At 33.8% G+C, this 13,946-nt stretch overlaps 1 protein-coding gene across 3 annotated transcripts in view; it reads right to left on the minus strand.

Annotated features, from left to right (window-relative positions):
* Positions 1 to 2,199: 2,199 nt before the first annotated feature.
* Positions 2,200 to 13,946, minus strand: part of Atl2 (atlastin GTPase 2) — a 54,151-nt gene continuing 42,404 nt past the window's right edge. For 2 of the 3 annotated variants that reach the window (XM_027933485.2, XM_071601507.1), the window contains exons 6-13: positions 13,869 to 13,925; positions 11,985 to 12,077; positions 8,608 to 8,746; positions 7,708 to 7,835; positions 6,503 to 6,559; positions 5,455 to 5,526; positions 4,427 to 4,858; positions 2,200 to 2,411 (exon numbers count right to left, since the gene is read on the minus strand). In XM_027933485.2, coding sequence (XP_027789286.1) covers positions 2,292 to 2,411; positions 4,427 to 4,858; positions 5,455 to 5,526; positions 6,503 to 6,559; positions 7,708 to 7,835; positions 8,608 to 8,746; positions 11,985 to 12,077; positions 13,869 to 13,925 — 1,098 coding nt within the window. In that variant the 3' untranslated portion in view covers positions 2,200 to 2,291. The other variant, XM_027933486.2, reaches the window with a different exon arrangement.

A 13,946-nucleotide genomic window follows, 5' to 3' on the forward strand; every position in this document is an offset into this window, starting at 1 on the left:
AGACCACCCAATTCTAGACCAGCTCAATTCTGAAAGTAAAATAAACTTCATCTTGAAGTTTGTAGAAAATAACCCTCAAAAGTGAAATACTGGTATTCAATTCTAAAAACAGGATATTTTCACTGAGGCAAAAATAACTAGCCATTTATTTTCATGAGAAATATACATACAAGGCATACTCAACAGCAGGGTCACAAATGATTGCCCCTCTCACAAAAGTAAACTGTGTCTTAATTAAGAAGAGAAATAATTTATCATCATCTTTTTAAAAAACCTAAGTTGCAATATTGATTACTAAAAATTATACCACAGAAATACTAACACCAAAAGGGTTATTTTAGTCAATAATTTTGAGTCTGTCTTTAATCCCTTTTATTGCTTATTGGTTAACAATCGGAGTCCTTCAGCTGAAACTGAAGGGTTTTCTTGGAATTCTGTATAGAATTATACCATCTTTGGAGAAAACACTCTAACAAAAAATACTAAGAAATCAAATGGTCTAGATTTCACAAGTTTTTTTAAAGGTAAGCTAAGTCTTATATTTCAGAACAATTGCTATTATAACAAATTTTTATTTTTTCATTCATAAAAACAGTCCATGGCATTCATAAAACAGGGTGGTAGAAGAAATTAAGAGATACACTTTTTAGGTGGATTCTTTATGTTTAAGAACAGGTGAGTAGGCAGTAATTTAATACAGATGGAAAACAAATACAATCCATATAAAAACAAGATTTGAATGGAGGTGGGAGAGAAGATATACCAACCAAAGTAAATTTAGAACTTTCATGCATGCAACTCAACATCTGAATTTTCTTTACTTAAAAACCAAACTAAGTGCTTTAGTAGGTGTTTTACTGTAAAGAAAGCTACAAAAGTATTTTTAAAAGGTCAGCCTTGCATATACTACACTAACACGTACCAAAAAAAAAAAACAAAGAGAGAAAGGGAGAGGAGAAATTAATAAGCCTCAGCTACACCTAAGCTACTCACAAGTTTTCTCTTACATAGACAGACACAGAAAAAAAACAACTTTACAGGCTTTGCTTCAAGGTACAATACCTTAGATTTCTCACTTGAGTGTTTCCTGCTCATGCTCTTTTCAGTATAAACAAATATGGTTTATGTGGTGGAACATATACTTGAAGAATTCCTTAAAAAAGAATCACAAGTTTCATTTTATATATACAACAAATTTTTAATTATGTACTGAAAATAAATTACAGGAAATAACTTTAAAATGCAACAGAGGACAAGTCACAATAAACATTCCCATTGAATTCCCTGGGGTGGGGTGTGGGGTGAGAATTGCAGTGCTCAAGGAAGATAAATATCACAAATATATCAAAAACTTCAAATTGTCTATGCATTCACACACTGACGTGAGCCACAAACATTCCTTTCACAGAAACTGTACTTATTAGCCTACCACAGAACCAGATTTTGCCATAAACTACAAAACTTTTAATACAAAATCGTATTTATATATTTATAATTCATATACATGCCCTATCTGTGATTTTAGAAAATAAAAGCTACACACTGTACAGACACTCTTAACTCATAGCTGTAGGCAACATTTTTGGATGGAATTTCTCCCCCAATAAAATTAATGGCATATTTTATGTACATGAAGGCTAAACTGCAAAAAGACAGTTCAGTTTCCCAGATATGCATCTCCTTTTAGGGCAGGTTTATAAATTTAAAAAGGCAAGACAAATGTACACCTCAGAATAACTTTCTTAGCTACAAGAGTTGCCATGTAATTTTTGTGAAATTTCCGATACATGCATTTATGTAATACTGGTATTGAAGGCAGTAAAGCAATATATACTTTTAATGTAGTGGCTCAATAAAGGCTTCATTGTCATTCCGATCTGATTCTTGATACAGTGATTCATAAATTCTTTAAAAATTAAAATTTCAATGGGACACTGTGTTAAAGAGACTCTAAATAGATTTCTTAAAACATTTCCCTGAAATATCCTTTTACATAAGACAAATTTCACTAACATTAGATTAAGTAAAAAGAAGAAAAAAAAAGAACTAAACATGGCACAAATGTGCATGATATAATAATGCTCCTCACCCAATCTCCAGGTCTTAGGAGCCTTTAAATGAATGCTTAAAACCAACAAACAATTTTCACACTCTGTGGCAGCCATCTGTGAAGCCAGTTATACTAAACTACTTCTACAGTTGATTGTAAACTTTGGTTTATTTTTATTTGAGTTCTCATTGTACAGCAAGCATGAAAAAAGGGAGAGTAGAGTCCATGAGGAGATGAACTGTCAGTCTGTCTTTAATCTGGCATGATGAGACACCTGGTCAGTCAGGCCTGCTTTGATAGAGTTTGTTACAGACTGCCTTATGTTTTCCTCCATCAAATTATCACCCAGGGGCTTCAATACCTGTGGTATGAGAAATGTGCAAAACAAACAAAACATGAGGTAAAAAAAGAGTTACATATAAAAATAGATATAAAAATTCAATTCAAAGCAATGACAAAAATAACCAGGAATGTGAGAAATAAAAAGATGTTTCTCCCAAAAAAAAGTTATGATGATACAAGTAAAGCATTTAGACATTTTATAATGCAACAAAAATTACTTTCCTCTTATTCAAACCATTTACAAATCCTATGAGATGGATGTGCAATTCCATACCCTATATGCAGCATCAAATCTGGTATGTATACAGCATTTATGCAGACCGGCCCAGACGGTCCTGCTTATTGTCCTACATGTGTGAGTGTGAACACTTCAGATAGAGAAAAAAGTTAAAAATACTGTCTAATTTTTCTTCTTGTTATTGTTGGATGACAGTCTCTGTCGCTGTGCTGATGAAAGAGCACGATGAACCATTCGACGTCTAGTAACTTCAAACAGTTTGGAAAACACCTAAAACATGGAGTGATTTGTTAGGAGAATGACTCAAGAGTGCCTTGATGCTAAAGAGTTTAAGACTACAAGAATTTGAGACTGTAGGTTTCTCACCTTCCTGGGACTCCTCTGAAGCAAAAGAAAAGAGAAATGCAATACATTTTAGACAAGGTTTGTTGACATAACACAGATCTTCTCTGACTAGTGAGCACCTTACCTCAACAATACTATACTGAAAATAATTTTTGCACATCATTTAATTGTTTTGTAATATGGCACCTGTAAAATCCTATAATCAATGCTAGACAGATAAGTGTTTTTTAAAAAGACAACGTGAAATTACTGAAATTCATGTTGCAGAAAATCAGTAATGATTCAAAATGATAAGTAGATCACACTCTTATAAAAAGTGACGTGGTGATAGCTTTTAATCCATCTTCTATTAGCAATTATCAAAGGACCATGAAGTAGTAAGATTTATAAAGAAATAAAATTCTAAAATTTAACAAATATCCAAACACAAATAGAATACTTTTCTAAAGAGAAAAGGCAAAACCCAAATTAACACACTATTACAAGAAAAGTCAACATCTAATCAACTTTTTTCAAAAAATGGTCTGCTTCTTCAGTCTTTAAAGCCAAAACAAACATGCACCTGCAAATCCTAAATCTTTAAATAGGTTCAACACCTTACTGGCCCAGAAGGAGCATGAAAATGCTCCTTCACATCATTCATTGATAATAACCTCAGCTTTTATTCTGGTCCTTGACATGATTTTCAGGTATCTCATGATGATCATTTTAATGACATCCTTAAGGACAATTATCTTTACACAGGCAAATCCAACATACAGGTGGCAGATATATAAAAACGCACTCCTTAGTAGATACTTGCTGGACAAGAGTTCACAGCCTGACTTTGAATTGTAATTTGAGGTAAAAGATTATGACTGAAGTTGGTTTCTCAGCTCATGGTTGCTTTACTTTGTCCTTTAGTATTTCCATGGTACAGAAGTCAAAGTTTCTTTGGAAAAAACTCTCTGTGGGATTGCTTCTTGTAGTACATCAATAAATCACCACTTTCTTCATGGAAGGCAATGACAGGTGTCTGTCATCCAATGTTTTTCCTGCACTGCTTCTTGCTGGTGTAAGAAACTTCTTTTTCTTTCCAAAAGCATGACTATACTTCCAAACTTCTTTTCCTTACCTTTAAAACTATTCATTGATTATATTTTATTTTCTCAACAAAAATATATTATTAGAGATCCTGGTCCTACCGACTGACGGTAAAATCAGGCCTATGACTAACTAAGAATCTATCCTGAGAATATTACAGATTTAAGCTAACCAAAATACATTATGACTTTAAAGAAAAATAAATTTTTAATTAGTACATTCTGTATCCAAACAAAACATAAAATATATTTTTATCAACGGAAAGTAGTTGTGTTGATATGTAAACACTGCAGGGGAGGGGTGGGGAATAAAGAGAGTCATGGGGAAAATGAGATTAGTCACTGAAAAACCAAAAGATAGATACCAACCTGTTCCCATAGTGTTTCAGCAATCTGATCAATCATTGTTCCAATTTCTCTGAACTCCCCAGAGTATTTAACATATGCCCAAGTACAAAGGGATGTCAGTGCTAACCCCATGACAAGGTTACACAAGACAGCTATAGAGTTCAGGCCAATGAAGCCAGTCAGTCCTGAGATTATATACATAGCAAACATGACCGCAAACAGTGTGGCAGGAGTACGAGCAGCATAGAAGATATTTTTGCCATCATTGTGCTTTATAAAATTTGCATAGGTTTCTTCAATTTCAGCTTCAAGCTGGTCCTGATAACGACGGCAGAACTCATCTCCACCCATTTTTTTCACAGAACGAAATTGTTTAAGTGCTACTTCCTTGAGATCCAAGTGTTTTCGCTCCAGATCTGAAGGTGCAATGTAAGGCTTGTCACCACCACATACCTGTACAGACAGAATTACAGTAGGAGAGATTACATGCCAGAAATAATTAACACTTGAAGGAAGTTCCCTGCTCATAGTTTTAACCAAACCACTTACATGATTTACTTTTAAATTTGTATGTAATACTTTGCAGATTAATATAACCTATTGTTTCTTACAGGTTTAACTAACTCAAGTAATTTTCCAAATATGAATAATACTACTAAAACTGAAGTAAAAAAATTTTACACTACACTTGATACCTGACTTCACCTGACCCACTAATACATCAGGTGGCTGACAAGAGTGGATAAAAGACACAGAACAAGCTTAGGGCAGAAGTTGCTACTAGCCTTAAGCCAATGTTAACTTCTATCACAGGCTAAGAACAGTGCTCTAAATCACAAGCCAGAAAACATTTTAGTAGAGGTTATGCAATACCTTACCACCTGAATTCTAATCATGTGAATTATTCTCTTAGTTTATTTCCAACAGAGATTATAAAGGGGGATTGTGAAACAATATAACAATATGTAAGGAACAGTAATTGGCTCCATTACTTTAAATATAAAAGTCTCCTATCCCCCTAGTATCAAATTTAAATTTTAGTTACAAACCTGTTCCATGCTTTTGCAATAGAGATCTCTTGCTCCTGCTACAGCAGCAAGATTATTAGCTTCAGCTGTTGCCTAAAAAAATAAAATTTAATGCACAATTATTGTTCAAAAAATACCCTATGACTCTACAAAATCTGATTAACATAATAAATTATATACAGTGAACAAGTCTAAATTGAACCATAAAAAATATCAACTTAAAGTTTTCCTTTCCTTTAGGAGAGTATATCAGTAGCTTATGATATAGATTTTTAAAAGGATAGTTGCCTAAATTTATTTTGCTTAGATTCATGCTTAAAGAGGTTTTCAGAAAGTACCATGTGTTATGAAATGGACAGATACAGATATAATCTTAAAATGTGCTAGATGTAAGGAATCATGATTTCCTTCCTTACATATAGTTCTTTCATAATCAGATTCACACAAGACATATTTTCAAACCTATAAAACTGCTTACTACATTAATTTTACTAGAAAATACTATTTAATCCACTATAAAACTGAGAAGCTGCCCAAAGTAGTAAGTCTTAAAAAAACAGAACCTGAATTAAACAATACTAATTCATAATAAAAGAACATAATTTAAAGTGTGTGGAGGGGGGAGCCTATTCACTAGAAGCAGCTCTAAATCAATAGCAAATGAAAATAAGCATTTTTTCAAACAATCTTTGTCAAAGACTCAAAGAACAGAAGTAGCTTAGTTCAGAAAGGCCCACATTAAACCATCTAATGCAATAGAAATGTTCCTACACTAAGTATCTGAAGAGAAGGTATAAAGGGCTTTATTTCTATTAGCCTACACATGGCTCAAGGTCTGCAATATGCAGTTACAAAAAAAAATCATATAAAGACTTTAGAATTCATGACACATACTGCCTTAAATATATAAAATGTATTTCCATGCAAAAAAGAACATTCCCCACATTGCCATTCCCAGAATTTCTCTTTAAAGCAAAGACTTTTCTTCTCATAAATAAGGATATATACAACCTCCTGCCCCTTCCCCCAACGCCTTATACATACACACAGTGTCTTAATCTCTCTCTACCTGAAGCATGGACTTTGGATGTGGAAGTTCCTCTCCTTGATAAATTTTAATGTAAGCCTAAAAAGACATAAGATTCATTATACTGTAGGTTACACAATTTGATTTGACATCTCCAAAGAAAATTTGCACCATTAAAAGGAAATATACTCTCATTTCAACAAAATTAATCACATTCTCAAAACTATTAAATACATGCAGCTAAATAACACCTGGAAGAAATGTTGCTACCTGTACTTTGAACTTGTATAAGTTGTATCTCATATTTAAAAGTTTTATACATAAAATGCCATTGCTTAATGAAAAAAAAAATCTATAATTCTCCCTGTCAATCTTTTTTTTTTTTTTTTGGTAGTGCTAGGGATTGAACCCAGGGCCTTGTGCATGGAAGGCAAGCACTCTACCAAATGAGCTATATCCCCAGTCCTACTGTCAATTTTTCAAATAAACATGTTAGAAAATATTTTAACCCAGTATTTGACTAACTTAAATTTTATCTCAGCTTAAGAAGAAAAAAAAAAACCTAATAAGAAAAAATGTTCTGATGTCCATACAGGTGTCTTTCATCTCAACTTTCTACTGACTCAATATTAATCTATAACTAAACAAATACAGTATGAAAATGATCAGGCATTCAATAAGTGAACAAGAATACATTCTTAGTTAACTATTCCTTCCCACCTACCTATAATGACCAATAATAGTACAACCCTCTACAATGGTCTTGTCCTGGCAGGCAAACTATAAGAGCTAAAGAATAACTGAGGGAGAGGGAAAAACCAATGAAAAAATCATTTGAACTCAAAAATCAGTAATAGATACTTTCAGATGCTCTTCTTGAGTCCTCAGAATTCTGAGAGAATGCTTTTTTGAAGAATTCAGAATACAGAATTATGTTTCCAATCCCTATTGTCACTCACAAATGACAAAGCAGTATTTCAGTATAATAAATGGCTCTTCTCTCCATGTCAGACGGAGGAAAAGTAGAATAATTCTGTGAACAAACAAAATCATTTTCTAGAAGATACAAGTAGTCTGTTACAATCTCTTAAGTACCCTTAAATGTCGATACACCCAGAGGCCCAAATATGGGTTGTTTTTGTTGTTGTTTTAAAGTAAAGGTTAAGAAACTTCTTATATATACAGATGAGTTCTAAGTTGGCTACATTTCTATCCTAGATAGTCATTCAATTTAAGAGTTTGCCTACCTTAAAATACTCTACAAGATCTCTACAAGTGACTTTAGATCCACTTATCTCTTTTTCCACCAAATTTTCAGGGGCAAGCAGCAATGGAACCAGATTTTGAAGCTCTCGTTTAAAGTCTTCATCAATATCTGGTGAGCATGAAATTAGTCAACATTTAGTTCAACAAAATAAAAAAAAAATAAGTCTTCAATGATAAGAACTTATAAGGTCTATTTTATAACTTTGTAAGAGGACAAATTATCACTTAAATACAATCATTTTTTTTAAAGTTCATCCAAAAATGCCATATCTCTTAGGAAAAAACAAAAATCCCCACTACCCTAGTACACCGTTTTCCCACACCCCCATAATTCTTTCAGTTCAAATTTGGACTACCAAAACAATATCTTCATCAAGTATTAAAACTAAAGCATCCTTTTCAAGAGGCAAACAATTTAAGAGATCAAATTAAATTTTAATACTATATTTTGTTTTTCTAACCATACTGTAACTTTTGTTAATTCTCAAGCCTTTTGCTATCACACTTAGATTAATTCTAAAGCCACAAAAAATTATGCTATCAACTATGAAACAGAGAAATTTAAGTCTAATTGCATCAATACAATAAAATGGTTAGAGCTTTTTAGCAGATAAAATATTAAAATGTTTTCAGCCTTCCAAATTCTCAAGACTTCAGTCCAGAGCAAAGGAACACATTATAAAATAGGTTAATCAATATGCTAGATGGTTGCAAACAAACCAATAAAAGCTAGAAAGAACACTGAGAGCATTCTAAGCACATTAGTATTAATACATCATGATATCCTTTATCAATAAGACAGGAAATTTAAGGAATCATGTATTTGAAAAAACTTTCAGTCTCTAAAAATGTTTGATTTTAGCAAGAATGGGAATTCCCACCTTTCAATCTCCCATCAAAACTAGGATTAGTTGCAACTTTAAGACCAGGATGTGGCAAAAGGAAGCAACCCAGATTTGAGAAACAATTGTGAATGTGCTTCCTTACATTCTGTAACTCTTCATGTTGATTTTGTTTTACCTGAGGGCAGAAAGAGACAGGGTAATGGTGCAAAGAGAAAAAAAAAATAATGTTAAAAAAGGAAATTTACATGTATACTTGCATGTATATACATTCAACTCAGATGGTTCTAAAGGCCCATTTCTGAACACTTTGATAAGACCTCACATTTCCTTAAAACCAGAAAAGATGTTTCTTCCTAAGTAAGCTGCCTGAGATACCAAAAAATAAATAAATAACAATCAATTATAGTATCTAATGTCTGAATAACAAGTTGTGGCTGTGACTTATAAATAAGATTTACCTTTAAAGTATTTATAATGTCATAATAAAACAAAACAAAATGAAACAAACAAAATACTCATATGCCTTCAAATAAAAGGGTTAGCACCTGACCAGAATAAAAGCCAGGTCAAAAAGCTCCAGTGTAGTCCCAACTACCTTAGAAATGGTATTTTAGGACTCTCTTTATGTGATTATCTATAATTTATGCTAGTTATCAGAGCTTAGAAAAGAGATACTGATATTTATTTTCTGGAAGAAAATCTTAGAAACATTTTGAATAATTATTAACTCATTTAGAGATAGATAATTTACACACTCTTCAAAAGGTTCTTCTCAATGGTCATTGTAACAAAACATGTGCTATTCATAATTAAAACCTGGAAACCACTTAAATCTCCAGCAACAGAATGGAAAAACAGTTGTCTATTCGATTAGTGAAATTCTAAATAGCAATGAAAATAAATGAACTAAACTACATGCAACAACATGTTTTAGTCTCAGAAACAAAATATTAGGCAAAAAAGCTAAATACAAAAGAACATATGTGTAAGTGCTTGTATTCATAAAAAGTACAAAAACAAAGCCTGTTAAAAGGATAATGGTAAGGATTAGGTGGGGGTAAGTAAGTACCTGGAGGTGGTGCTTCTGGGTGTAGGTTTATGGCTATATTCGTTTTATTTTCTACAAAGTTACCAAGCTACACATTATGACCTGAGCAATCTTATGAATACATGCATGGCATCGATAAGAAGTTTAAAATCCTTCTTGCTTTGAGGTACCTAGTTCAGATATAGTCTGTTAATTTCTTATAAACAAACCAGAAAAAAAAGCTGTGATAACTGCAGTTATCTGAAGGAGCTGAAAATCCAAGAGTAAAGAATTGGTCTTAATCTCATTTTAGGAATAAGAAAATCACACTATTCCACCACAAGTCTTAGAATGTGATTGAGAAACCAAGTGCATCATTCCACAGACAATAAAATCTTATTAACCTACTATATTAATAAAGGGATCTCTACACATAGAGATGTTATATATATATATTGTATATGTTAGCAGATGGTAATCTGTAATTATCTGACCTGCAGGTTTCCTAATTATTTTCACAGGAAGGTACTTTAAGGATAAAAGATGATGATCTTGTTGGTGAGGTTATTTTCCAGGAATGGCTTCATGTGGCATATCATAAAGGAGTGGTACTTGGATCCTATACCCAGTTATCAATAATTAGTTAAGTGACCATAAGCAAGTTACTTTTCCAGGCTCCAGTTTCACTGTGTATGTTATGGTTTAGATGTGGTATCCCCTGGAAGTTCACATGTAAGACAATGCAGAAAGGTTTGGAAGAGAAATGATTGGGTTATATCCTAACCTAATCAGTGAATTAATCCCTAATGGGATTAACTGAAGTGGTAGGGTGTGTCTGGAGAGTAAAAGAATTGGGGCATGGCTATAGGGTATATATTTTATATTTGGAGAGTAGAGTCTCTCTGTGCTTCTTGATCACCATGATGTGAGCAGCTTCCCTCCACCACACTCTCCGGCCATGATGTTCAGTATCACCTCAAGCCAAGGAATAGAGAGAACCAGCCTTCTCTGGACTAATACCTCTGAAACCAGGAGCCCTCAAATAAACTCTTCCTTCTCTACAATTGTTCTGATCAGGTCCTTTAGTCACATGCAGCAAAAAAGCTGACTAAAACAATGTACAAGAAAAAAAGGCTGACAAACTATGAAACTAGCCTAGGTATCCATCAATGGATGAATGGATAAAGAAAATGTGGTATATATACACAATGACATTTTATTCAGCCATAAAGAATGGAATGATGTCATTTGCACTGAAAAAAAATGGATCAAACTTGAGAATATTACATTAAGCAAAATAAGCCAAACTTAGAAGGGTTGTTTGTTTTCTCTCATCTGTGGAAGCTAGAAAGGAAAAAGAAAAAAAAAAAAAGGTATAGAACACCGTGTCTCATGAAAACTGAAGGGAAATCAGTAGAGCAAAGAAAAGGGACAGAAGAGAGAAAGGAGAAGAGGAAAAGAAGTACTAGAGAATTTGTATGCATGCACAAATATGTAACAGCAAATCCTACCATTGTGAATAATTATAACGCTCCAATAAAAAATATGAAGGAGGGGCTGGGGTTGTGGCTCAGTGGTAGAGCACTCACCTAGTACATGCAAGGCCCTGGGTTCGATCCTCAGCACCACATAAAAACAAATAAATAAAATAAAGGTATTGTGTCCAACTATAACTAAAAAATATGAAGAAAAAAAGGATGAACTAGATATGTTCAGGGTTAGGGTTAAGGTTAGGGATATGTTTAAAATCCCTTTTCTAGCTCTATATGTTGTCACTCTATCAGAGATATGAGAGGTTCTCATATCATCTGTGTTCAATACGTAAACATTAACCAGCCTGTCTCAAACGTTGAGAAGCTGAGCTGACCAGAAAGAGACTTGTGAATATTCTAAGTGGACCAAAATCTCCTTAAAAAATATTGATCCTCAGGAAGCTAAGGTAGGAGGATACCAAAATTCTTGAGGTTAGCCTGGGCAATTTAGCGAGATCCTGTCTGAAAAAACATCAAAATAAGGCTCAAAAAATACCTTAGTAATAGAGCACTTGCCAGGCATGCTAGGGGTGGAATCCCCAGAATGAATGAAAGGAAGGAAGGATGGAAGAAATGGGGTAAGGGGTAGGAGGAAGGAGGAGAAGGGAGAGGGAGGGGAAGGAAGGAGAGGAAGGAGGAAGGAAAGGGAAAGGAAGAGAAAGGAAGGCGGGGAAGGAGGGAAGGTGGGAAGGTTGATCCTTTGAATATTTACTGAGGGACAATTTGTTCAGGAGAGAAAACACATGTAACCACTTATGTAGAGTTAGTAACTGACAGTGTAAGCACAGTCCAGGCAGCCCAGCCTTTTGCCTGGTGTGGTGCTTATGCTCTCCTCTCCAGGACACAGGGCTTACCTGCAATCTCTTTTCAAGGAATTGTATTCCACCTTCCAAACCATATGAATGTTCATAAGGATAACTCCAATCTCGAATCAAAAACATTAATGTCTACACGCAGAAAAAATACAAAACACTTCTTATAAAATCTTAAGAAAAAACCATAACTTTAATAGTTAACACCTCCTTTCTCCCCTAAACAATTCTTACTAAAAGTGAGTACATGGCTATATTAAGGGCCCACCTAAACCAACAACATACTCAACCCCCATACCAAGTAATCACCTCCACTTGAATTTCACTTCATATAAGGAAAAAAGTCACCCAAGCAATAACATGATTTTTAAAAGGAACAAAAGGCAGAGCAGGGCATTTAGATCATAATTTTAAATCAAGGTTGTATAATTACAAGACCAACCAAATCAAGATGGCTAATTCTACACGGATTATAGATTTGGTGTCAATAGCACTAATTTCACAGAATGATTTTTAATTCATACACTTAAGTTTCTCCACCTCAGCACTACTGACATTTTGGGGCAAATAATCTTTAACTGTGCATGGCTGTCCTGTGCATTACAGGATATTAAACAATATCTCTGGCTTCTATGCACTACACACCAGTAGCATTAACCTCCCCAAAACTGTGACAACAAAAAATGTCTCCAGACATGGGCAAATGTCTACTGGGTGGCAAAATTACCCTAGTTCAGAAAAACTCACAGATAATATATTTATTCATATACATAAAAGGAAGCCATAAACCTGCCCAATCATTTCATAAAAGTGATTGCTTTAACCAGAACAGCAGACAAGAATGAGACACAATTGATGTAAACCCACTAATAATCACTAGCAATGCTATCAGAGGAAGGACTTCACACACTGATGGGCAATCAATCTAGATTTCTTTGTTGTATTTCCTATTCTCCCCCACCTTAACTGCAACTGACCAAACAGTACTAATGGCAACCTGCAAATTGTACTTGCTTCAAAAAATAAAGTAGCTGGATGTGGTGGCACACACTTATATTCCTAGCAGCTTGGGAGGCTAAGGCAGGCAAGTTCAAAGCCAGCCTCAACAAAAGCAAGGTGCTAAGCAACTCAGGGAGACCCTGTCTCTAAATAAAATACAAGATAGGGCTGAGGATGTGGCTCAGTAGCTAAGTATGAGTTCAATCCCCAGTACCAAAAAAAAAAAAAAACTACCTGGAACTTTTTCATATTAAACCAAAATAAAGAGTAACAGGACTAACTTCGACTTATAACATACCACAAAAAAAGAAACTGACCCTTATTTTTGGAAAGAAAAGTTACATTACTCATGGTTATATTAAGGGCCCACCTATTATTATACAATAAGGTTCTTTTTCCCCTCAAAGTTTAATGTCATGATAATTTTGGAGAGAAAAATAAAAAATAAAGGTTGTTTATATACCATTTTTCCAAGCTGGTTAATGTGAGGGAGTCATTTTAAGAGAATTTCACTTTTTACTCTACATAAAACCATATTGTTTGAATTGCTAAAATAAATGTGTATATCTTTGCAAAATAAAATTAAGTTAAAAATAGACCTACAACATTTTCTAGTAGTGTATCACATATAAAAGAAATGTGATATAACTGTCTTATTCAATTTCTCACTGTCTTAAGTTTTGGAATTAAGTAACATCTAAGAGAAGGATTACCCCCTTAATCAAACTAGATTTGTTTGTTCTATTTCCTATTCTGTTGGCCTCAAACTGGTATTAAGTTGGTGACGACATCACCAATATTTAGATTTAACTCCACTGAATTGATTGCTACAAATGAGTCTGTCATAATACCCTGTATCTCCAAAGTTAAAAGCTGAGGTGAGCTTCTCATAAGTCTATCTTATAAAATGATAAAACACTTACTTACCTGAAATGGTTTCTGATAGATTTCTTCCATTGCAAGTCTTCCATACTCTGTAAATAACTGTAAAATCAAGTTATTTAA

The sequence above is a fragment of the Marmota flaviventris genome, chromosome 14 (assembly GCF_047511675.1).
Source record: "Marmota flaviventris isolate mMarFla1 chromosome 14, mMarFla1.hap1, whole genome shotgun sequence".
In the NCBI taxonomy this organism is placed as follows: domain Eukaryota; kingdom Metazoa; phylum Chordata; class Mammalia; order Rodentia; family Sciuridae; genus Marmota; species Marmota flaviventris.